This window comes from Cottoperca gobio, chromosome 9, assembly GCF_900634415.1.
Source record: "Cottoperca gobio chromosome 9, fCotGob3.1, whole genome shotgun sequence".
NCBI lineage: Eukaryota > Metazoa > Chordata > Actinopteri > Perciformes > Bovichtidae > Cottoperca > Cottoperca gobio.
The window spans coordinates 3,610,854-3,637,502 of NC_041363.1; the positions used below are offsets into that span (position 1 = coordinate 3,610,854).

At 42.4% G+C, this 26,649-nt stretch overlaps 1 protein-coding gene across 1 annotated transcript in view; it reads left to right on the top strand.

Moving 5' to 3' along the window:
• galnt9 (polypeptide N-acetylgalactosaminyltransferase 9) overlaps window positions 1-16,923 on the top strand; it is an 82,300-nt gene extending 65,377 nt beyond the window's left edge. The window contains exons 7-11 of the mRNA XM_029440743.1: window positions 6,105-6,290; window positions 8,000-8,137; window positions 10,166-10,261; window positions 15,643-15,810; window positions 15,937-16,923. Of these exons, the coding sequence (XP_029296603.1) occupies window positions 6,105-6,290; window positions 8,000-8,137; window positions 10,166-10,261; window positions 15,643-15,810; window positions 15,937-16,083 (735 nt within the window). The 3' untranslated portion in view covers window positions 16,084-16,923. The remainder of the gene's footprint in view (window positions 1-6,104; window positions 6,291-7,999; window positions 8,138-10,165; window positions 10,262-15,642; window positions 15,811-15,936) is intronic.
• Window positions 16,924-26,649: the final 9,726 nt, after the last annotated feature.

The following is a 26,649-nucleotide window of genomic DNA, read 5'->3' on the forward strand; positions in this document are numbered from 1 at the left end:
TGACCATGCAGAGACCATGCAGAGACCATGCAGAGACCATGTAGTGACCATGCAGTGACCATGTAGTGACCATGCAGAGACCATGTAGTGACCATGCAGAGACCATGCAGAGATCATGTAGTGACCATGCAGAGACCATGCAGAGACCATGTAGTGACCATGCAGAGACCATGTAGTGGCCATGCAGAGACCATGCAGTGACCATGTAGTGACCATGCAGAGACCATGTAGTGACCATGCAGAGACCATGCAGAGACCATGCAGTGACCATGTAGTGAACATGTAGTGACCATGCAGTGACCATGTAGTGACCATGCAGTGACCATGTAGTGACCATGTAGTGACCATGTAGTGACCATGCAGAGACCATGCAGAGATCATGCAGTGACCATGTAGTGACCATGCAGTGACCATGTAGTGACCATGTAGTGACCATGCAGTGACCATGTAGTGACCATGCAGAGACCATGCAGAGATCATGCAGTGACCATGTAGTGACCATGCAGTGACCATGTAGTGACCATGTAGTGACCATGCAGTGACCATGTAGTGACCATGCAGAGACCATGTAGTGACCATGCAGAGACCATGCAGAGACCATGTAGTGACCATGCAGAGACCATGTAGTGACCATGCAGAGACCATGCAGAGACCATGCAGAGACCATGCAGAGACCATGTAGTGACCATGTAGTGACCATGCGGAGACCATGCAGAGACCATGTAGTGACCATGCAGAGACCATGTAGAGACCATGTAGTGACCATGCGGAGACCATGTAGTGACCATGCAGAGACCATGTAGTGACCATGCAGTGGCCATGTAGTGACCATGCAGAGACCATGTAGAGACCATGCAGAGACCATGTAGTGACCATGCAGAGACCATGTAGTGACCATGCAGAGACCATGTAGTGACCATGCAGATACCATGCAGATACCATGCAGTGACCATGCAGAGACCATGCAGATACCATGCAGTGACCATGCAGAGACCATGCAGATACCATGCAGTGACCATGTAGATGCAAATGCAGTGGACTGATGTTAATCTCAGCGACTTTCAGGAGAGAGTCATAAACCCTAATAGAATGTAAAATACTGTCAACACTGTAAGCTCCACTACATCCCTGTAACTGCCATCTCTGATTGGATTTACTATTTTATTGGGCTTTATTTTATCAAAGGATGAAGTTCCCAAGGAGGAATAAAAAAAATATTTGTTTTGTTTTTACAATTGGTTTTTTCAAAGGTGCTCCCAGGTCCACAATCGTGCAGCATATGTTTAAAAAATACTTTATTTTAATGTAAATGTTTGGACTTACTACTTCCTTGACATGATGTGATTTTAGCATTTGCACTCGTCACTGTCACGCATCACACATTGTGCAAACACACATGATCAGTCTCTCTAACTGTAATGAGGGATATTAACGCACAAGGTAAACGGCGTAGATACAACACATACAGTTGGCTTCTAGACAGTCTCTCAGACTCTGCCCTGCTCCCCAGAGGTGAACAGAGCTTAGTATGTAAGAAGCTACAGCAGTTCAATTTATTCAGTAATGCTATCTTTTTCCAGCACTGGAATACTCTTGGAATAGCTTTTCTTTATCTGGATCTCCGAACACCTACAGCTACCACAATTGACAGATAATAAGGCTTTCTGCTTTGTTGGATATCTTATTAAATAGTTTCTTGCAATTAACTTAGCATGTGGCTTGTTGCACAACATGCTGGGATATATAATTAAATGAAATGATGCTTATTGATATGATCACAGCCACACAGTATTCTGCCTGGAGGTACAGTGGTAACAATGTGCAGTGAACTGCTGCATGAGAAAAAGTATATAATATATATAAATAATTATTTTCCTCATTACTGAAAGAAACCCTTTGTGTTGCTTCCTGCGACTGACACGATGTGAAGCTTAATGTGATTCAGAAAAACTCAAGCCTGTTTCACAAGCCCAGTTAGCTATTAGGTTTGTGACCTTCTGGAAATGGTGGTTGACAAAATATCGATCTTCAATTCGCTTTTAGTGCCGGGCAAACTGCTAACTGCAATTACACATATACACATTTTCAATTCTCCTCAAGCACATAACACACACACAGAGATCATTTCACACACATACATACACACACTATTGATTTTAAACAGGAAACCTGGATAAAGAAACCAAAGAAAGACAGCATTACCCAGAGCGTATTATAATACAAAAGGTGATGGGTGGAATCAAGGTTTAAAGACTCACCATTAAGTTGGTATTGCACTTACACACACATAAATGCACCAACCATGAAGTGGAAATGCAGCACTCGTCATGGACAGCAGCAAAGCAGGTAAAGCCTACTCTAAAGTACTAATGGATTCTTTAGGCCAGGGTCACTGGATCAACAGCCATAAAGATGAGGGGTCAGCCAGTCAATGGAGGTGTTTAAGCTCAGGTCAGACTCGGTGAACTACTCGACCAGTGATACAGCTGGGGCAATTAAGGGCTTCAGGGTAAGAGAGAATTACAGAGGACGGATGCCTTTATTAAGGTACGACTAAACATAAGCTTTCATACACCCTTGAGCATTAGAGAAACATGTAAATTATGTTAAGTGGGACTTGGGTAAATGTTTGATAGTGTCTCATTTCCATGAAAGCGGCACACTCTGCCACATGGCTCAAGGCTTACTGATTCAGACGTCTTGCCTGCCCACAGGAGCTTACTGTGGTGAGTTGATTGGGCTGTTTGTTATCTATTCAAATACTTGCTTCAACACTGCGAGGTAACAAAGTTGGATGAGGATTTTGTCATCATTTTGGTATTGTAATCAAAATAAAAACACAAAAAAACAGAGTAGTTACTAAGGAAATATGAAAAAACAAATCAGTAATGACCTAAAATGAGTGAATCACTAATAAGTAGCTTCTGAATAACTGAATCAAGGGCACTGTTTCCCTGGGAGACATCTTCTTTCATTGCCATGAATATTGGCACAGTAGTTTATTTTGAGGCAGTCGTACACCTTTCTGCTGCCAACAAAACCCTCACTCCAGTACCAAATATATATTAATCCACTGCTGAAAATAGTCCCCAATAAATACACGATTTACTCCCTTTTTGAGTAACGTTTGCTAAAAACTACAGTAAATATTCATGACACGTTATTACGGCACTTTCTTAATAACAAACCAGAGAGACCAACATACTTTAAAAAGATTTAAAATCATCTTTTGAGCTTTTGCATCCACATGCTCAGTTTGATATTCTCTCTCGGCGAAGTAGAACTGCACAGATGGGGGGAGGATCAAAATGCTCACTCCTGAGATTCACATGTGTTGCTATACGTTCAATGTTATTGTTGTAGCCTGGCCAAAGCTACATGATTGTTGTGAGCATGCCCTAACGCAGAAGAAGCTGTATTTACTTGCTTGGCATTAAATAAACATGGTCAGCTCAGCACCTTCTTCACCCCTGCTCTAGACTTAATTGAGAAAATAGTTTTTCAGCAGTAGTTTCCTTCGACACCATGCAGGGGGCATCGTTTTGGGTTCAGAGAGAAGTTAATGGATCAGAACATCTGGTACGCATTGTGGTGATCATCATTAAGAGACTGTGGGAGGTGGTGGCTCTGCAGTTTGTAGAAGAACATTACCATATGCTGTGGCATTCGGGTGGTGTTGCGCGGGATTGTAACTGCTGTGCCACTTTCCCACAGCATGACATAGATTTGCAGATTTGCAGATTTGCATACTGTATATGAATGGAGCGTGTCATTTTGGAGTTTTACAATTCTAATCTTTTGCTGCACTCAAAAGACATTGCTATTTCTTTGCAAGCATGTGTCACCGAGTATGTCGGACGTGTGTGTCACAACATCCTTGAGTCTACAATCAATAAATACTTTCTACTGTGATGGATGCTTTTCAAGATGACAAATATTTACTGCCCAGATTTATATATCACTCTTTATGCCACACGCTCAGCACTCGTGGTGTCGGGGTTTTCTGCTTGTCGTAGGCAACTCTCCGAGGACTTTTGTATTTATGGGCCATAAGCTTAGAGAGCCGTTTCTCACACATTCTCTCCCTCACTTCAGCGGACAATAACAGAAGGTAACACCTGGTTTCAGCATGAAGCACTTGAGCGTCATGTTCGAGAAAGCGTAGCGAGCTAAAAGGAGAAGTTAGAGAAATGAACTCCACTGAAACTGTAACGAAGGATTTGTGTTGATCTGTTCCCCGTGTAGTGGTCACTGTGCATGCTGCACTCTCCTCCCATGTCTGTGTATTGCACTTTGTGTTTTGTATATTTGGGATATTTAATAGCAGATTTCTGTGTGTCCATGCATACATCTTAAATGTTAATCAGTAAGCTGCATAAGAAAGCAGAGCACTACAGCAAATCCACTTCCAGACATGTTAAAGATGCATGGAAGACCTTTGTCCCTGTATTTAAATTTGCTTTCAATTTTAATTTATTTATGTGTAAGAGACAAGTACAGAGACACATCGACACATGCAGAAGCAGTGTTCTACGTACAATACACGTGTGTGTACCTAAATGCAACTTCCAACACTAGTCCATTGATCGGTGTTTCAGGTAATCATTCAAATTCCATGTTTTAAGTTTAAAATCTTAAAATCAGTGCATATAATAATCAGAAACCAAGAACAAACATCTATGACAATATACACACAACAAAACATTCAAAGGGACTAATGAAGCAAACAAAACAAAACATAAAACATAGAATTGGTGTCATGATTGCAGTTCTGACCCGGTTCTAACCAGGACTTGACTTTTGCAGATTGTTTTAAAATCCTGAATCTGCGTTGAGCTGGCAGGTCGGGAAGAGCAGGAGGGTTTTACAGTGTCTAACTCTACAATCTGTATGTATTCATTTATATATATACATAAGTCTAGTTAGGAAAGGGTTAAAGGTGGGTGGAGACATTTAGATGTAAGTGTAAGGCTGTAATATCTAACTGAACTGAAACTGAGAAGATGGACGTGATGGAAGAGCTGCTGAGTGAAAGTTAAAAGTTACGCTTTCTAAACTGTGCAAAGAAGTTTATCTTGGCTTAGTTCTGACCCTTCTCATCCTCAACATTACATCGCACTCACAAATGTGTAAGATCTTGAAATGTGTTGAGGTTGCTAAAAAGGTTGCAAACATCCATCACTGTTTACAGACCCGTCAACATTGACCTTCAGCATTTTCCGTATTCGTGGCCGAACACACCCTGTGCAAGGATATTGCTTTTGTTGGGTTTGACCCCAGAATACGGTGGTGTGGATAATCCAGCTAGACTGTTGCCTTGTTTGCAATTCATCAGATTTTCTGACAGCTCTTTCTTGTCACGAGTAACTTTGTTGTAGCACAACAATTAAAGTAATAATGGCCCAAACTTTAAAAGTAAGAACTAAATTGCAATGAAGCAGAAATATCCTTTAATCCCTGTGCTGCCTGATATTAAGGTATGTTTCTTCTTCAGAGGACTGCAACAGTTGTTAGTTTAACTACGTGTCAATACGTCCATAGAAACGTCTTACGCCGGAAACACACAAATTATAATGACTTGTTTGTGCGGCCGGGAGGCATGTTCAGGTGTTTCAGGCAGGAAGATGCTTCTCAAAAGTTCACAGGAGTCAAAGGTTCCCTGATTGGCTGCAGGTATTCTCAGGCCGCAATCCGCATTGCATGGCAGCTCGTGGCGCACTTTGCCGCTGCTTGGTGTGTTTCCTGCATTAAACCACTCCTGCAGTATAATCCTCATATAGATCCTGTTGATTAGTGTTCTACAAAGCGTCATATGTTAGCCAAAATATGATAAAGACATTGCAATTGTTTTTTGCTAACAGACCGACATGTATGACTCGTGAGAAAAAGAAGACATTTCATTGGCAGAACAATAAACTAGAGTCCAAGTGAAGTCCTCAGTGGGAGACCGTTTTTGACGTTGGGATGTTGAGTATGAAGTCATCACATTTGGACTTTAGTTTCCACTTCATCCTCCATTCCTATTATGTTGATGTATATTTAAAAATTCCTGTGTGAATCCACATTTGATTGAACCGTGGACTCTCTTTCCTGCGGCCGTCTAGGTGTGGCAGTGTGGAGGGAGTATGGAAGTCCTGCCGTGTGCCAGAGTGGCTCACATCGAGCGCACCAAGAAGCCCTACAACAATGACATAGATTACTACGCTAAGCGCAATGCCTTGCGGGCCGCTGAGGTGTGGATGGATGAATACAAATCGCACGTCTACATGGCCTGGAACATACCCATGAACGTAAGTTTTTGTCCGTCTGAGTGCATTCCCTCAAATGAACCCTGAGTTCCCTTTGCTCCCTCTCTTCTCAATTGCTTATTCAGATGTGCAGCCCAGTTCTCCGGAGACACAAGTCAATAGAAATTCAAAATTCCGATTTCATCCCATTTGACCTTCACACTGGCAGCAGAGAAAAGGCAGAGCGAGGAAGCAGTGGAGTCTCACTCCAAACACATGAGAGAGGTGCACCGAGTGAATGAGAGGAGCCTCATGTCTAATCAGTCTATTTTCATACACATCAATTTAGTTTAATTGCTTTCAAGGGTCTTTGAGATGTGCTGCAAAATAATAAACAGCTACTTTCATTAATAAAGAGTTTAATTTTGAATCCTAATTGCCCCTTCAGCCATGCAGAATGAGATGAGTGTTGGTGAAGGCCATCAGCGCAGGCCTCTGAACGCAACGTAAACAACACACTGCTGTTCATCACAAAACAATAGCCGGCTGTGTAGCCGTCGCATGGCGCTGATGCCTGCATGTCTGCATGTCGTCTAGAAATTTGGCACAAACATTATTACATGAGAACTCACTGAGTGCAGGTAGGAAGTACCATCTGGGGAAATGTTGTAACCATTGTGTGAGTGCAGAATGGAGGATCTGTTGAGGAGGAGAAGAGGGGCGGCAACTTTGACAAACTAGCCAATCAGACCACAGCACTTCTCCAGTGTAATTACAAACACAGTGGCACGGCACATTATTACCCCAGCTGTCCTGTGGCGCAGAGTTATTTTGTGTACCGTACAAAGACCTAACGCTACGATTATTCCATCTACCCCCCTCCCTCTCCCCCCTCCCCCCTCCCAACACGCCCATACACACAATCACAGATTCTTGTTATTGTGTGAGGTACCCGCTGAGAGCACAATTACTTTTGTGGGGGAAGGCTTTATGACTCACCACAGTGGGCAGCCCCAATGCCAAATACCAAACAACATCTCGCTGAAAATGTTCGTGTCACTTTGTGGTAGAAAAGAAATTAGACATATTTCCATCTAGAATTTGTTATTAACAGATGTTAAAAGCAAGTTCAGCAGCTGGCTGTAGTGTGTGTGTGAGTGTGTGTGTGTGTGTGTGTGTGTGTGTGTGTGTGTGTGTGTGTGTGTGTGTGTGTGTGTGTGTGTGTGTGTGTGTGTGTGTGTGTGTGTGTTTCACATCAATTTCTATAGGAAGACTATCATGGACAAGTCCTTTCATATGTATTTATGCTCATGTTAGCGGTGCACTGTACATGCACATACTGATATGGTGTGTGTGTGTGTGTGTGTGTGTGTGTGTGTGTGTGTGTGTGTGTGTGTGTGTGTGTGTGTGTGTGTGTGTGTGTGTGTGTGTGTGTGTGTGCATGGCCAGGCAGTGCAGCTATTAGGCATTCCCCTAATCAATCAATCTGGAAGCCACCTCCATAAGGCAGGCAGGGCCGTGAGGGCTCATAATTAAGCAGCTGATTAGAATTTACTCAGCACAGATCATGTTCAATGAAAGAACAATAAAGGTCCCACATGACAGGTGCATCTATCCATCTCTTCACTAAATGCTTGTTGCATCCTCTCAGCACCTCAACACTCTTGCATCTCCCATTTCACCAGCAGCTAGTACGCTCACTTGGTTCCTGAGTAAAGTGCCCGCTGGCTAAGAGCTTCTTTCCGTCTTTGTGTTGTGCCATTTGTTGACAGAACCCTGGGGTTGACTTTGGGGATGTCTCGGAGCGCTTGGCCTTAAGGAAGAGGCTGCAATGTCGGAGTTTCCGCTGGTACCTTGAACACGTCTACCCAGAGATGCGGATCTACAACAACACCATCACCTACGGCGAGGTGAGATACATGCTAACGGGATTATTGGAACTATGATACATGTTAACTTTGATATATTATCATCTGTAATTCTATGACAGAGCCGTAGTTTTAAGAGGATGCATACACTGAGACAGCTTCTTCCCCAGATGATAAATACAGACAATGAATGTGTGAGCTGTTTTTTGGGAAAGATTTTCCTGCAACACAGTCGTCAGCAGTCAGTTGATATCTGTTGTAGTGTGTACAAAACTCTTTGCAAATAAGCAAAGTATGTGCAGATAAACAGTCATGCATGATGACAGGCTCACACCCTCCACTTCAAAGAAAATAAATATGAATTCACTGTAGCCAGTCAAAGATAAAGGTATCTCGTTGCTATGGCAATACAGCATCACCACACAGGATTAGATGCAATTTCCTCAGAATGAGTTTTAATTAAACACTTATTAGTTTTCCATTTGAACTTGATTGTTTTGGGCTTCACTGCGCACTCAGCACAGTGGGGGAAGAAAACAGGATTATGGATTATGGTTGAAGAATTGAACGAGTCAGACGCTGTTTGCTGTAATTCACTATTTCTCATCATATCAATTTCAACAATGGCAAAACAGTATTAAATCAATATGCTCTGGAAATGCAATGTCAGAATACATCAAAATAACCTCTAGATTCATCAAAGCCCCCCTTTTGTTTCCCCTGCTGGGGGCTCTGGCACCCAGCAAATGCATTCCTCAGAGTGGCGGCCTCTTAAGTGGCACTATTTCAGATCTGTCGACAAGCCTTGTGTTGCAGAAGTGAGTCTCATCTGTCACTGAGCATCAGCGCCCCGCTCGGCCATGCTGACCAGACCAGCAGAGTGGAACCTTCCCTGACAACAGCACATGATAGATGTGTCACAACCTGGAAATGAAGCCATATGCACAGAACCAAAGCTCATGCTCAATGCACACCAACCATCTGCAGGCCTGGAGGAGAGTGAGACAGGAGTGGGACTGCTCACTGCATGATATCCTGTCATGGCCAGGTCATCACTTGGAGATGATATAAGACTTAGCTGTGTGAACAAGCCACTGTGGATCTGATAGACAGGAGGCGCTCTAACATGCACACTGGAATTAAATAATAGATCACATTCAAAGGAATTAAACAAATAATTAATTGGCAGTTGATTTACTTTCAGATTCACTTATGTGACAAATGTAACCACAGCAGCCGGTAGGCAGGAAGTACTTATTCAGCAGCTAAATCCTTGTTATCTCCAACGCCATGCTAATGTACAATAAGCTTTGCCTTTATTTCTTATCTATCGCAGGATGTTTAAAATGCAAACAGTGGTGTTATTGTTGTTTCCTTCAGAGCCTAGAAAACACCACAAACACCACAGGACACACTGCATTTTGTTTTCCACAGTTACTTTGGCTGTTTCATCGTCTGCCATTTCCGCGACCACTAAAGGCTCAGTCACACACTCACACACATTCAGAGACATTTGGGGTTCAGTATGCTGTGTTGACATGTAGACTGTAAGATCGAGGATCAAACCACCTTCCGATTGTTGCTCCGGTGGACGTCCGCTCTACCTCCTGAGCCACAGCCGGCCCCACCGTTAGCTACAACACAAACATGCTATCCTCTTCCTGTTTTAGTTGCATGACGATTGTTGCACGTCCTTTGTAGCATAAATCAAGCCTTCGTTTTCTCGACAGATCGAATCCGTTGGCCATAATAACAGAAAGCGTGTCTACTGCTGTTAGAAATAAGAGTATTACTTGGCTGGGCAGTGACTTCCTAGAGACTTAAGATAAAGCTGTTCATGTAGCTTCACACAGTATTTAATAAAGGGGGAGGGGGTCTCAATCTTCTCATCGAACTCTCGGTAAGACAACTAAGCACATTTCCTAAAATGTCTGTGTGATGTAAACTGTTCCTGTCGGGAAAAACAATCGTTAATTCAAGCATCTGCCGTCTACCGTACGTCTTCTCTCTGGTCTCTTCCTAACTTCTACCATAATATCTTCGACCTGCGCTTCCTGTGTTGTCTTCCAGGTGAGGAACAGCAAAGCTAGCGGCTACTGCCTGGACCAGGGCGCTGAGGACGACGACAAAGCCATCCTCTACCCCTGCCACGGCATGTCCTCCCAGGTCAGACTCATGTGTCAGTGTGTCCACGTTCATTAAGCACTCAATAATGCAGGTAGCTAAGCTGTCAGTCAGTATGTATTGTGCAGACAAATGTAAATTCTCATTCTTAGATTGAAGAAACACGTGTGTGTTTGATAAGTGGTGGTAGCAACAGTGCAATAGAGAGAACTGTGTTTGCTTGAGTGCTTCTCATTTAGCAGAACTTCACTTCACTTCACTCCACATTCAGTCTTGCTCCTGTGTGGGTGCAGCCTGTGTGTGCGACCTCTGATAGATGTCACTACAGAAACATAGCTTAAGACATGAGATTGAAAGACAGAAATATATTTACAATCTGGAAAAGCATTTGCTAAAGCTGCAGATCTCAATTGAATTACTCAGAGACTGCAATTATGGATGGATCCAGATATTAAATCAAACAGAAGAACTCAATCTTGCTGCCTTTATCTGACGATATGTGAAAACTACTAAACTACTATTGCATTTAATCTAGAAGACGTTTGTTTAATCAGCATTAACTAAAAGCTTCCACCCTTTGTTTAATCCATATTACTGCTGACCTTCTGAAAACCAAGATCTCTTCATGCTTCACATACAGTAAACACACTGCATGTGAAGGAGGTGACCCACGTTGAGGCTTCCTCGTGCATCCTGTCTTGTTTAATTAGCACTTAAACCTACTGCAGAGCCCGTAAACATTCAAAACAGACGGACGGTATTACAGTTAGAGAATGAAGGAAATGAGACTGCAAATGCACGCAGATGATACGTTAGCACTTCAAGTCAACATGCTCACTTACACTATCACTTACGTACATGGACAAAATACGGAACTACAGTCTGCATTTAAATATACAGTGTCAGGCTCACACACATAAATACATATACATGTGGCTGGATTGATCTCAGCAATTGTTACTGGATGTTATTTTCAGTGATTAAAACTTGGAAACAATGAAATGTCTCAAATCAGCCTCAACATTTCTCTGAATTCTGATCAATCAGAGCTCGAGCTGCACATAGATTGTGACAGTACAAGCGAGCCAAATGTTATATATTATACGTTATATAATATATTGGTAGTGGGAAAGTGGGAAAGTTATTTTGCGGACGCTGTCTTCGTGCCCATTTAATCTATCCCTACTCCTCACGTGTGGGCGAGTGCATGTCTCACAACAATGCTCCTCCAAAAATACTTTGTTACAATTGCAACCCACTTAAATCCTCGCACCTCGTCATGTCCTCTTCTTTTTCCATGGAACTCAACTTTCTTAAGTTTTACAGTATGTTCTTTTAGATGCAAGATACAAAGAAGTCTTTCATCTTCCCAAACATCATCATGTCGAGTCACATGCAACTCTTTTTCTCGTTCAGTCAGAATTACATCACAGACTTCTTTATGACATATATATATGTTGACTGTGTTTTACATTACAGTATACATATATATACAGTATAATTCTTCTGTATTTGTTTTTGATTTAACAGTAAAAGAATCAAATGACCTTGGTTTGGTGTTACAGTGATCTTTACAATGTTTCATGATTAGTTCAAATGTTTGACCTACTATATGTCAGCATGTAGGTAGTTCAGTCAAAGCGTCACCACAGCTCTATCGGAGTGGACCACTGGGACACTCCCAGGTGGGATCGCATGTAGTTTTATGAATATGCAGGCGCATGCAGCCGAAGAAGAGAACATGTGTGCTCAGCATAACCTTTGCTTGAGTTGATAGCAGAACAAACGGCACAGCGGGCGAGAGGCTGTTGTCCTGTGTGTTGTGATGTGAGACAAAAGCTATTCCTGAAGACACATCATGCAAATGCTATTCATGCATAATATTTCTTTACATTTCCCACCTTTCCTAACGGCTTCACACGCTGGTGAGTGACATGTTCATTATCTGTGACGGGAGGGTGCAGTGTGAGGAGGCCGGCAGCTCACCAGCCTCCTCTACAGAGAGCTCAGTGGGGTCCAGTAATGTGAATTTTAATCCGGATCCCCGGGGGAAACAAACAAATGGAGATCCATTTTGTGTCTCTGTATCATTAGATTACAACGGTGGCCGAACGTACTGTGAGCGGGCCCAAATTCAATTTGGTGGCACACTGATTGTGCATTGCTTTTTACCATTGCTCCATTTACTTATGAAAAAATATAATTGACCAGAATAATTCTTCATTGTGCTTCTGAGGAAAGAGTCTCTCTGTCGGCTCTCCAGTGGACATCTAAATCAGGGATAATGCCTCACCTTTGTCTCATGCAGTGCAATGCAGTGAAAAGCACAGTGGAGGGACTACAAAGCCTGCGTCATTGCTGTTTATACACACACACACACACACACACACACACACACACACACCAAGTAGTAGTCTCTCAACATAAGTCAAGCATCTTTTTCTATAGATGTTCTGTTGATGAGATTTGAGTGGAGCTCTTGTCTGTTAAGCCGTATGGCCTTTAATATTCAAGGTAGCTGCTTTTATTGATTTATTAATATCACGTTATTACAAAGGTTTGAAAGAGGCTGTGACAGAATCCCGTGTTTCCTGCACAGTCTGATGCGTCTCCAGGTGCGTGTGTTTAGTCTCTCGCAGCCTGCTGTCATGTAATCGTGGATGGCCGTGCATTATCGCACTGCACTCTGGCACGGCTCAAAAATATCAACACTTCTTTACCAACATTCCTACTCAAACCACATTACAAGAGTTTAATTAAAGTTGAATTTTAAATAACTGTTAAGCTTTATTTTATTATTGCTGCATATTTTAATCAAGTATTTATAATGCTGTAATTTAGGACCCAATTTCCACCTAAATAAAAAAAAAAACAGAGCGCTGCTTGCACTGGTCATTGTGCCGCCATGAAAATCCAACCTATCCCAGCGATGTGTCGTGCACACGGGTCTGCATGGTTCTGATGAACACTTATGCTGTTGGGCCTCTTAAGAGGTTTGTGCAGAGGTTAGACGCTCATCCATTGCCAAGCCCTTCTTAAAATGTTTGTTATAATCTTTAGCATAAACCTACTCATAACCTCCTGGTGGAGCAAGGTACAGGAAAGGTAAAAATGTGGAGATTACAACCCAACACAATGTACAAACACTCGTACACACACATTGTCACAGAGTTGCACCATTAATGAGCTAATTAGGAAACGTGTGATTAGCTTGACCTCCAGAATGTGGCTGCAGAACTTTTACGATGGCAGAAGGCATTGCAGCGTGTCGTGTTGCTGCGTGAGGCACAGGTTAATTGGCTTGGCAGAATAATTTCCTTGCGTTAATTATTTGTTATGGTCCCTATTTAAATGCATTAGCATATAAAGGACTGCCAGACTGAGCTGTAAACAGGTATTAGTAGGGATTATATGGGGCTTTCCTTTTGCCCAGTCATAGCTGACACCATGGATAAACCTGCTTAGAGCGTTGTAACCTGGAAAGACCCAAGTCAGCAATCCAAATGACATGAAGAATTCTCAATCAAAATGCCTGTAATAAGAAAAACTGTGAAAAACAGCAGAAATTCACAGCGTAATGTGTCTTGCATTAGACTGAGAGTTTGAAATATGTTTATGTAAATGTCTGACATTCTTTAGTCCAAAGAATTATCCCTTAGAAACAATCCAACCGGCTCCGTTGATCTTTGAGTGACACAAGTGGCGCTTCATTGTTTTCCTATTTGTTCGAAGTGTCTCTTTAGGGCAGAACGTTGGATTAAAAAACACCTGCATGCTCTCTTATCACAGGGAGCAACGCCCACACAGGACATGTTCTGCAGTGTCTCCGTCCAAGAGCCAAAAATCCCGCAGTCAGAGAAATTCTGGAGAGATTTTTACATGCTGAAATTGATTGACAAAAGTACTTGAAGAGGACATGACAACAATAATATGTTTTCATACTACTTTGCAGAGGTGGTAGGAGTCACAATGACCTCCTTTTGCAATTGGGTCAAAATGTGCTTAGATTTAATCTAATTATTTTCTGCCAGATCCTCAGAAAATGTGCTGGATATGTTATGTTTCTATAAAAAGGTGGAAGACATATTGTTCAATAAGTCGTCCCTTCAGCAGTCTGGATTCAGAGGCATTACTTGATTCTTCCAGGACTGTGAATAACACAACATAGCTACGTACCCTGTGCGTTATTAGCAGACAGTGTGTGTTTGATTCAGACATGTGTGCATGTTCCCCTCAAAGCAGAGCTGCCGTCGTTCTGAAGACCTTCCTATCGTTGGCATCTCATTTTTCAGAGAGGATCACTCACATAAATAATAAATGCTATCTCTACTGTACCCTTACGTAACAGATACATATCATCACAGAGCCTTTCATGTGTAGGATTAAACAGTCAGGGATCAAGTTTTGGTTTGGGGAAATGTTGTGACATTAATAAGCTGTGCACTGTAGTTTCCATGGAGTGCTGTACAATCAAATATTTATCAAAACCACATGTAACAGCCTTGAATTTTTGAAACTAGAAGGTTTTCCAGTCTATAAAATAAAAGATAAAGACAAAACACAGTAACTACATATGTTAGTTAAGACCTAAATCTGACTTAGACATATTTTCTACCATAAAAACTAATATTGCACCAGAGAAGTGTATAATTTATATGTATAATGTATAACAGAGAAAACTACAGAACTAAAACATGAGAGCTACCTTGTGAGGCAGCCACAGCTAGCCTTAGCTAAAGCTAACACTAGATTTACTTATTGATATTTCCCACCTATAATAGAAAGATATCAATAATTTGGATAAAATGGCATCTTGGTAATTCATTTTGTTATTCCACACACAACTAAATGAGGCAGTAGCTAAACCCAGGTACAGAGAAAACACCTCAGATAAACCTGCTAAGGCTAACTAGCGTAGCACATCTCAGTAGCTGCCATCTTAGTTTTGGAGGGTAGTGGAAGTCATGTGATGTCCTTCAGTTAAGCACATAACATCTAAATGTATGAAATTATAAAAAAGAAGTGATCCCACCTTCCTGGGACCAAAACCATCTTCCAACTCTGATCTCCACTGCGCGCCTGTAAAGGTTTGTGACTGCATCTTGCACGCTGGTGACGGTGCTGCGGTGATGAAACGTCTGTCCACAGACCTGGCTAAGAACTCAAAATATTCTGTGCTAGTTCCCTCTACAGCAGGTGTTACCATGATGACACACACAGACTCACAAGGTGAAAACAATACCAGCGTAAAGGTTACAGGCCTACATTCATTTCAATAGACGGACAGACAACAGAGATATATTCTTAAGACTTGGGCTTTAAATAATACTTAATAGATACTGCAGTAAACCACACTCTCATCGAAGCCCGTTCACAGCTTGTGACTCCAGCAGTGTGACACTTTGGTTTTCTTTGTGTTGCAGCTCGCCCGCTACGCTACTGAGGGGCTTCTACAACTAGGACCCCTGGGGTCGACCACCTTCCTGCCTGACACAAAATGCCTCGTCGATGATGGCAGAGGACGCACTCCCAGACTGAAAAAATGTGACATTGTCTCAAGGACTTCACAGAGGCTTTGGGACTTTACACAGGTGAAAAGAAAACACATGATCTTTTGACACTGACCATTTCACACACATCAAATGTAGTAAAACAAGACAGCGACGCATATGTCACTGGATACGTAACAACTTAAATGTTCATGTGTTTGGTTGCAGAACGGCCCGATCATCAGCAGGGACACCGGTCGATGCTTGGAGGTAGAAATGTCCAAAGATGCCAACTTTGGCCTTCGCCTGGTTGTCCAGAGATGCTCCGGTCAGAAGTGGATGATACGAAACTGGATTAAGCATCCCAGACACTGAAGCCAGAGAACAACCTCTGAGACAGTTTGTGCAGTGTTTCAAGTTGCAGTTGGATCTCAAACTGTGGACGGTTCAGAGAGGAGCAGGGGTTGGTGCTGCTAGTGTGTAGTATTTCACACTACAGACTGCACAGCACACTAAGCTTTCCTCAGGCCACAGAGCTTAGTCTCCAACACCCAGTGTTAAAGAAGAATCAGATCAATCCATGTGTTCACAGAGACCTTATGGCAAGCTGCGCTGTTTGAAATGGCCCACATTTCTGACATTCAGCTACATGTATAGAACAGAGTTACAAGACACCTGAGTGCAGCCCCTGAAGGTGGGTCAAGATCCTAGTCATTATTTTGTTTCTACTGTAAAACTATCAGATCAGATGAGAAAGAGTGTGTGTGAGCGTGTGAGTGTTTAGTTCAGAGAGTGAATTAGAGCAAATCAAATGCTGTCAAATGCCACATTAAAGTGATTGTTTTGGGTTGTGATTTGGAAGATTGCTTTGGACATATTGTGCTGCACTGGCAGGACATGTAACAGGCTTCACTGGGGCTGCCCATCACCTGAGCGGGGGGCATCTCACCTGCACTCACACAAACAGTTCTTTGTTTCTTTGGACTGTATTGCTCACTGAGACCAGGAGCAATCATGTGCCTTTTTTTCTCATTTCTCTGCTTAATCTGACAAGGGAATGTCAGTCCCAAAAGCATGTACAAAATTATTTGAAAAAGTATTAATATATAAAACAATGTATAAAACAGTGTAATGATAGTAATATATTGTAAAAAGTGAAGAATTGATATCCGTCCGATGATAACAGTTAGGATAATAAAATCGTTTTTTTGATGAGCCACCTCTTCGTCTTCGTCAATTCAAAGAATTCAGCATATTATAATAAATTGACTGGGCTCCAGTGACGTCCAATCATTGCTTGGCAACCGTAGTGAGGCACGTGTGTGCCTGCATTGTTTAGAGAGTGGTGTGTTTATGGTCCTTTCACACCTACCTTGATTAGTCTGGACTTTCGTATTACAGGTGTGAGACCTCCCCCACAACCAGACAGCCAAACCTCGTATCATATCATATTTTTTGGATAGTTCAGACCTATTACAGGAAGTTCTGGCAGGCTATCGCCGTGAGAGAGAGAGAGAGAGAGAGAGAGCGAGAGAGAGCGAGAGAGAGAGAGAGAGGAGAGAGAGAGAGAGGAGAGAGAGAGAGAGACAGAGAGAGAGACAGAGAGAGAGAGAGAGAGAGAGAGAGACAGAGAGAGACAGAGACAGAGAGAGAGAGAGAGAGACAGAGAGAGAGAGAGAGAGACACACACACACAGAGAGACACAGAGAGAGAGGGAGAGAGAGAGAGAGAGAGAGAGAGAGAGAGAGAGAGAGCGAGAGAGACAAACACACAGAGAGACACAGAGAGAGAGGGAGAGAGGGGAATTAATGTCCACTCAATTAGCCAGCTAGCTACAGCTGAAACTAGTTGTCATTTAAAATAGAAAATATAATGGTGGCTGGCTAGAAATGAAAAGCCCCTGTCTACCTCTGTTTCAAATCAAAGAAGAGACATAGCAGCAATAACTAATAACTAAAGAAGGTGGGGCTAAGTAAACTGGCAACTGGAGCGTCCTTTCCCCGATAGGGTCAATAATAATAATCTTCCAGCAGCATGCAGCTGAATCAAGATCCAGTTTTAGTTTTATTTGGAGTACAAGATGCAGAAACTTGACTTCGTTCCCTTTAACACAGACATCACACACAGCAGGAAGCTAGAAAAGTGCTGTCTGTCCTGAAACCACTGGACGCATTTGTTGCGTTCACAAAAGGCTGCCTCGTGTGTCCAATTTATTTCTCCACTCTCCTCAAGCCCAGATATACTGAGCATTTTAGGACGCAATGGAAAGTTAAAGTCCTTTTTACTAGGGTAAGCCATCCTATCAAACCTACATGTTCCAAAGGCCTATTTCAATTTGGTTTCCAGCTGGTTTACCCTGAGAGATTGCCTGCTCTTGCCACCATGTCATGCTTCTTTGCCTCTAATCATTTCATACAAGCGATGCATCATCTGTGTGTCCTCTAAGCGAAGACCGCTCCAGCCCTTCCAAGGTAATATCTTATTCTGGTCTCAGACCAGGTTTACAAAACACAGCCCCAGTGCAATGTTTCAGGAAATAGCCTCAACCGGAAAATTATTATTCTAGCAATATGGGTTTCCCTGGACTTAACACCTGCAGAATAATGTTACCCCACCTGTTATAAATGGATGGATTCAGTGGGCTTCAGCTCTGTGCCACAGTGGCTCGCCTGCCGAGTGGATTTACAGAGAAGGAAGTGAGCTGCAGGTGGAAAACAGCAGAGGCTGAGAGCCACTGAACTGTGTGTGCTTAGGTGTGTGGTTTGTGTGCATGCATGTGTATGATCAAAGGAACAAATGTCTTCAGAAGAGTATTTGAATGTATGGTTAAAATGACTGTTGAAGGGTAGTGGAACTGCTGCACCTACACTCGACCCACTCACTTTGTAGACCTACAACTTAGTGCTTTTCAAGTCCTGAATACACAACAGTCACAATGATTCTTTGAATCCATTGCTCCGTTATGTGTGAAGAAGCAAAGCGTGAGTGACAGTTTCATACTCAAAGAAAACACTTTAGCTGTATTATCATTTGAAATTTGGATTAAGCTTTATGTAACTAACAGAAGTCGCAGTTGCGTGTGCACGTGTGTGTTAGTGCTGCACACTTGAGCATCAGACAAAAGCCACTGAGCTCGTTGCAGCAGGTGAAAGCGAAGGTTAGTCGACATTATAGGTTTCATTTTCCCTCAGTTTGCATGACATAGTGACAATGAGTGATGGGCTGGTGGAGGATGAGATGTGAGTGTGACAGCGGGCTGGAGGGGGGGATGTAGTGCTTTGGGGGTGTTGGATGGACAAGGACATCACATCCGGCTCATGAGCAGGGGACCCTCGTTCTCTCTCACTGTGATACTGACAATACTCCTTTTACGCCTGGGCTGCAGCCAAAAGGGAGAGGTGACTCCATTATTCAGGCAGCTGCGGGCTGGGGGGGGGGGGGGTTAAGGTGTGTAGAATATGGGTTGGTGGGTTTGCTTTCAATAGAAATGTCTGATAGAAGTGTTGCAAAAGCCAGCACTTCTATTGTGAGACTAAACCGATGCTAATTCTCTGGACCGCCAGGAAGGGATACTGTTTGCACATTTATTCATAACTATGAGAGAGCCAGGAGAGCAATCGGAGGTTTATTTATCTGCACAGAAACTGACAGCAATTACTGCTGTGTTTGGAAAGCACAGAGACCTGGACAGAGAGCCAGCTCAATAAGCAAAAAAAGACACAGTTTTAATGAGCAAAGTTTTGCACAAACCTGTAATTATAGATGATCTAAGATATTAATGTAGATTCCTCTCTTAGGCGATGATATGCATGTGTGCAGACATTATCTCTGGAGGGGCAGATATACTTTGGATGACTATAGTCTTCAAAAGTTCTTTCAATTCGGTAACAAAAGAAAGAAAATACCTGATGATTTGTTACAGAATAGAGTTAAATTGACCTTTTGGCTCCGTCGGCTCAAATCCATCAGTGGGGATTATAAAAAAAAGAAACTCACATATTTTCCTGTGGTCTGGATAACAGCCAGGCTTTATGGGGACTGTGAGTGGGTCACAGATTAATGTCACACAGTTTATGAGCCCTTCTTGAGGTAAAGATCGTTTCTCTATTCAATATTTCACCACTTTAACCGTACCCATCCAAGACTTTCATTCTGGGCGGACATTACGTGAAAGATTCTTCCGTCTAATAGTGTGCGATTTACACTGACACAAAATGGGAATATAAATATCATATATAATATATATAACAATAACTATATATAATATAAGGGTATCGAATATAAAAACAGCACTTGGCTGGGCAGGATACCAACTTTTAAGAGAGAATTGTTTGGTGCTACTCATGTAACAGGTTTACATCCTGTGTCCTCGAGCAACGTACTGGATCCCAACGATTTGCTGAAATCTTGAAATGTTCGTGCTGTTTATGTAAAAATGTAATGAAATAATTTGTGGTTTGAGAGCAAGTTACGTCGTGTAATTATTTATTTGTATCCATCGAGCTAGCATTTTGATGCATCGTCGCAGCACTGGTCAGCAACAGCATGTGACTCCATCTAAAACCACACATTTTAAACAAAGCAGATACAACTAGTAAGCTTTCGAGGTGCTGGTTGGTGTTTTGTTAACTAGAGATAGACTGCTTCCTGTTTGTATGCTACGTTTAGGTAAGTCCCCTCCTAACTCCAGGTCCGTGCTGTAGAGTGGCATCTTTACATTTCACATGCGGAAACAGGGCAAATAAGCGTCCATCCATCCATCCATCGTCTACCGCTTATCCGGGGTCGGATCGCGGGGGCAGCAGCTCCAGTAAGGAACCCCAAACTTCCCTTCTCCGGGCCACATCCTCCAGCGCCCACTGGGGGATCCCGAGGCGTTCCCAGGCCAGTGTGGAGATATAATCTCTCCACCGAGTCCTGGACGTGCCTGGAACACCTCCCTAGGGAGGCGGCCAGGTGGCTCCTTACTAGATGAACCACCTCAACTGGCTCCTTTCAACGCAAAGGAGCAGTGGCTCTACTCCGAGTCTCTCCTGATGGCTGAGCTTCTCACCCTATCTCTAAGGGAGACGCCAGCCGTCTGAGAAAACACATTTTGGCCGCTTGTACCCGTGATCTCGTTCTTTCGGTCATGACCCAGCCTTCATGACCATAGGTGAGGGTAGGAACGAAGATCGCTTTTCGTCACAACAGTGCGGTAAAGCGACTGCAGTACCGCCCCCTCTGCTCCGATTCTCCGGCCAATCTCTCGCTCCATCATCCCCTCACTCACTCACAAGACCCCGAGGTACTTGAACTCCTTCACTTCACTTCAAATAAGCATATTTGCTAAAAACCTTTTAACGGCTTGGCCTGCTTAAACATCTCCCAAGTATTACTGTCGGTGTGACCTGCATCTTCTAGCACCTTCAGTTTGAAACAGAAGTTTACAGCTGTGGTAAAACTTCTCTTTTGAACCTGGAGTAGTTTTATGTTGTGAAAAAGTTGTACATGCTTGAGTTGATGTTAATTTGGCAGTACACAAGAAGGTACTGGTATGATTGTCAGAGTCCAACAGAGCAACAGCTCACAAGAGTCACACACAAATGATGTAATATATATATATTTTAGTGGAAGAGAAAATAGAGTGGGATGAAGGCGTGAAAAGAGTCTGAGAGCATGGCACCCGAGCAGCCTTGTGAAAAAGTCCTGCGTTTCAACACCCATCTCTGCTGTCAAATGGACAAAACTTTTAGAAGACTTTGAAACCTGTATCACTCTCACAGCTTGGATCAGAGATACTAACTAGACACTGACTATTGACTGCTAACGGTGAGATCAAACACCTCGCAGAGCAGTTTATCTCTCTGTCTCTATGTGTCTCTCTTTAGGTGCACCGTGCAATTTTCTAATCAACAATAATTGTTTTTATTCTGTCAATACTGCAAAGGAGCGATGGAGATTTCATGCAGTTCTGATGTACAAGCTGATGGGATGAGAGTGAGAAGAGAGTGGATACGTGCCTGAACAGCTTGTGGATCTTATAATGAGATCTCCAGAGATGAGCAGCACAGTAGCTCCAAGACACAATTAGGCCCAGCGTTGCTCTGCCTCCAAGATAGAAGTGTATAGGCAGCACCGAGGTGGTGTGTGTGGGCATGTGGGGTTTTGAGTGTGTGTGCAAGTCCTCCTGGTATTTTTTTATATTCAAGCAATGCAACAAATAATAGACCATTTTTCGAGGGCTAACTATAGCATCCACACAACATGACCGGTTTCCTCTGAATGGACTATATGATAGGTCTTCATCAGAGGGTCCGCGACCCCCAGGTTGCACATTCACATCCCCCCCGTCGCACAGAACTCGGACAGCCTCTCCCCTTCCGCACAGAACTGCGACAGCTAACCCCCCCCCCCCCTAGTCCTAGGACCTAGGGGGTCCTTGCTCCATGCTACACCAATTTGGGGGTCCTTCGCCTGAAAAACGTTGAAGACCCCTATGATAGGAAATGTCCATGTATGTTGCTTTCAAACTTGGTTTGGGGTTTGCTTAGGTTTCACAAGTCATATCTAGTGACGCAATGAATTTATATATTGATGATTGTACTTTCTGTAGCTAGTCGGATCACATTCTTTCTCCAGACGAAGCGCCGGGCTGGTTTAGAAACCTAAAGAGGAACCAGCCTCTCAACAAAGTCTCTGGCCAATTGGTTGAGACTGCAGCGCTCCCTAAGGCTCAAATAAACCCAACTGAGGAAGAAAGTGCTCCAGGGTTCAAAATAACTGCTGTAAACCAATAAAGTCTGAAGATGCCTTTAGGCCCTGATTTGGCAAACGAATAGAAAAACAGGTTTGATCTGTTTAGTGGGCTTACATTTAATATGATAGAGAACAAAAAGTTATCTGCAGGGACAAACAGGAGGAATGTCTGGTTTTTATAATGTGAAGTTGTTCCATCATTTAATTGGATCATAAAAGGAGAATAAAATACATTCAGAGGCCACGCTAAATAATCCATGACCTTTACGGGACCAGGAGAAGTTACATCAACATCGATACACGCTGTCTTCTCCTGCACACGTCCCTGGCATGCAAGTCTGATGTGTGGGGAGCATTGATTCTACCACGGGTTCAAGCTGGAAAGCATCTGTCCACATAAATAATAAGTCTCTGGTATTGATCAGCAACTCTTCCCTGGCTCTAACAGCAACAAAAAACGTACCCAGAGCTTCACACATTTACAAGCCAGGAAGTTTCAAATAATCCTGGTCCTTATTTTCCCTGCGTAGTGTAAAGCAAACACACAGCCTAAAGAAGACACAAAAGAGCTGAATTTGAAAAAGAAAGGTAACTGTACTCGTAGTAGCATTGTGAGCTCTGATAAATCCACTGTATGCTCCCTGCAAGCAAACATAAAGTGGATATGGCACTTAAATGTATTGGATGAACAAAATCACCACCTAGTGTCTCGTTTCCTGCTGGATGTGTTAAGTCGGTGTTGTGTTTTCTGCTTTTCTTCTGCAGTTTTCAAATGGCCAGAGAAATCAATGAAAGCAGCTTTAATTAAGCACAAAAATCAACAATGTGATGTCAATACTGCCGGAACACTTTCCCTCCAAGTCTCCTCAGTGAAACCAAGTGAAACCATCACAGCTAACAAAGACTTATTATATCTAATTTCTACTAAGAGCGTCCAATTACGATGGAAAGTGTTCACCTCAAGTTGTTTACAATTACAGGGGATATACCAGTATTAACGATAACCGTGATATATAAAAAAAAGAGTTATTAATATCATATTTATAATACACACATACGATAACCGTGTAGTGAGAGGACCGTGGTGTGTAAATATATGTGATTTCTAATGCTATTTCACATTTACATCCACACTGTGATTATTGTACTCTAAATGCTCTGTATCATTTTGTACTAATGTTTTATGTCTTTGCTGTGAAGCACTTTGGGCTGCAACTTTTGTATGAAAGGTGCTCTACAAATAAAGCTTATTATTATTATTAGTATTATTAGTGAAAAGCTGATATTGTGACAGCCCTACGGCATTTGTCTAAACTGTTGTTTTGTCGTTATATTACAGCAATCCTGTTAATTACTATAATAACTATTCTATAATCTGTTACTCTCCAGTTCAGAGTTATAGATACAGTACGCAGTGAATACAAGAAAGATTTAATGCTCTTTTAATTGTATAGGTTTCTATAATACAAGGTTACAGGAAGCAGCTGGCAGAGCTGACTGCAGATCACACACACACACACACATACCATCACCACCCAGTATGGGGGGCCCAAAGGGCTGCTTTATGCTAATAAGCTCCATCAAGGTCAGCCAGTCTTATTGCTGCTCCCACATCTCTGTGTTCTTTCCACATCGTACACAGTGATGACTTTAATGGCGTCATTTCCCAAAACAGCACGATGGCTTGAGGGGGACGCATTACCCACGGCAACATTTGAGGTTATTTGCCAGAGAAAGGTTCCCTCAGCTCCAGAAATTGTTCTGCAGCTGCATCCAACCACAGTGTGATGATCTCTGATCTCTGATCTCTCATAGTTTCCTGCTCTGCTTTATTACACGCTTTACATATTAACACATAGCCTTGCAGAAATGGCTCAGTGCATCATGGTCTGTAAACATTGATGAAATACTGATGCTCCATATTATTAAGAAGCAGCTCATGCATTAAAGCTACTGAGCATGTTCTAAATCCAAAGAAATCAGAAAGTGAGTTAAAGCTTTTCCAAGTGATGAAAGTTGAAATGCTGTTTTCGGCTCAGACAAGCTCAGGGCCGTTTTAAGTTACGTACTGTGTGATGGATTCTTGTGGAGTGCATGATATTTGCTGTGAACTGCACACTGATGTGGGAGGAGAAGCACAGCGAGAGCCAGTAATGATCCAGAACTGCGGTCCAATTTTGGTGTCGAGGATTATTGGGATTGGTGTTTATGTCACTTGCCTAAAACCCTGGCACACGGCGTGAGGCACAGTGCTGCTGTGGTTTCACCAAGTAATGTGCACATGAACACATCCTATTCAAATGCTTATCAGCTCTGGCTGTTGCCAATTTCACTTTGACATAATTCCCTCAAGCAGAAAAGAGTGAAATATACTACAGTATACACACACACACACACACACACACACACACACACACACACACACACACACACACGCACACACACGCACACACACACACACTTGTGACTTTACGTGTGAATGTCTGTCGTCCAAATTGGAACCATGATGAATATCGCACAGCCCGCTTTGTCCTCTATAGATGTCAAAGACCGGCTGCTAGATGGACCCCCCTCTAAGACAAAAATGGTCCCTGCTGCTCCCTGTTGACTTGTTTGGCTCTGTGCCTGATATCACTGAACTGGCTCCTGCATTGGCATCTATGCTAATCTTATGCTGCCATATTAATACATGTTATTTCTACACTTCAAGGACATCCACTATCTTTTAGTAAAGCTTTTACATTAAATCCACTCTGGACTTTTCTGTGCAGATTGTTCAGAGATCTGTAGGACTGGGTAAGAAAAGAGAGGATTTGATTTATACATTTAGTCTAAATGAATTCCTCTGTCTGTTTGCTTACTTTAGAAACAGTTGTGTCAACTTAGTTTCAGACGTTATGATCGTTACGTCAAACTTGTATATCTGTCATGATCCTGGCTTTTAGTTTTTCTGTTTCCTGTCCCCTTGTGTCATGTCTCGTTTTACTTCCTGTCTTTGTGTGTTTTCCCTCCCTCTTGTGATTGACAGACAGCTGGAATAATGTCAAACCATGGCAGGACTCTGCAGATGTAACTGTTCCTTTTGTAATACTACATTTAGGTTATTTAAGATGATCAAATGCCCTTCATCATTTCTGTAGCAGCTCGTAAGGCGATAACCGCATTCATTAATGACATTTCACGCGGATATTACTTATGTTTTTAATTAATCTGCTATAACTGTGACATGATCTTTACAAGTGCAAACAGCTGCTTACGTGCAGAAGGGGACAGCTGTGTATATCATATATATCACTCAGTCATATGTATATATTATATGTCACTGAATACTTTTTATACAAACATGTGTAGTGTTATTCTGTGTGTGTGTGTGTGTGTGTGTGTGTGTGTGTGTGTGTGTGTGTGTGTGTGTGTGTGTGTGTGTGTGTGTGTGTGTGTGTGTGTGTGTGTGTATGTTTAAAAAAGCATGAAATCCAAACCCCCTCAGTTGTATATTTTGCTGACTCTCTCTAAGCTTTAGAAAATAATTGCAAAAACAACACAATTATTGACTGAGAAACATGTGACTATTGCTCTCTGTTGTTTCAGGACAGAGCTGTTTGTTAAGTGTGTGTAGGTGTGTGTGTGTGTGTGTGTGTGTGTGTGTGTGTGTGTGTGTGTGTGTGTGTGTGTGTGTGTGTGCAGGTGCAGATCGATAGACAGACAGAACATGTTAGTTCGGGTTGTTTTCCCTTCTTGCTTTTTATGGCTGTAAATAGAAACTGTCGACCCTGATTCCATTTCTCCCGTTGTAGCAACACAGACAGGGAAATTCAAAATGTATTTAGTCTCTGAAGCTGCTACGTTCTTATATGACTGCTCTGATTAATACATGTGTCGTTTGATTTTAAAACTGTAGCCTTATGTTGTTGTTATTTACCATTTCTGAGGATAATCCATGGTTTAATCTTTTATTTTATTTTATGAATTCATCCGAGTGCCTACATTCTTGTCACATGAAACCACGTTGTGAATTGAATTAAAAGTAAAAATATAAGTGGTCATAAACAATGTTATGCATCTCTGACAGAGATCATAAAATACTGAGGTATACGGTATATGATGCAGCTGTGCCTCGCGTTCTTATTAGATGGTTTGTCTTACTTCTTGTACATTAAGCTATAAAGAGTTGTTTCTGGTACCACAGTGTTTATAATCACACGA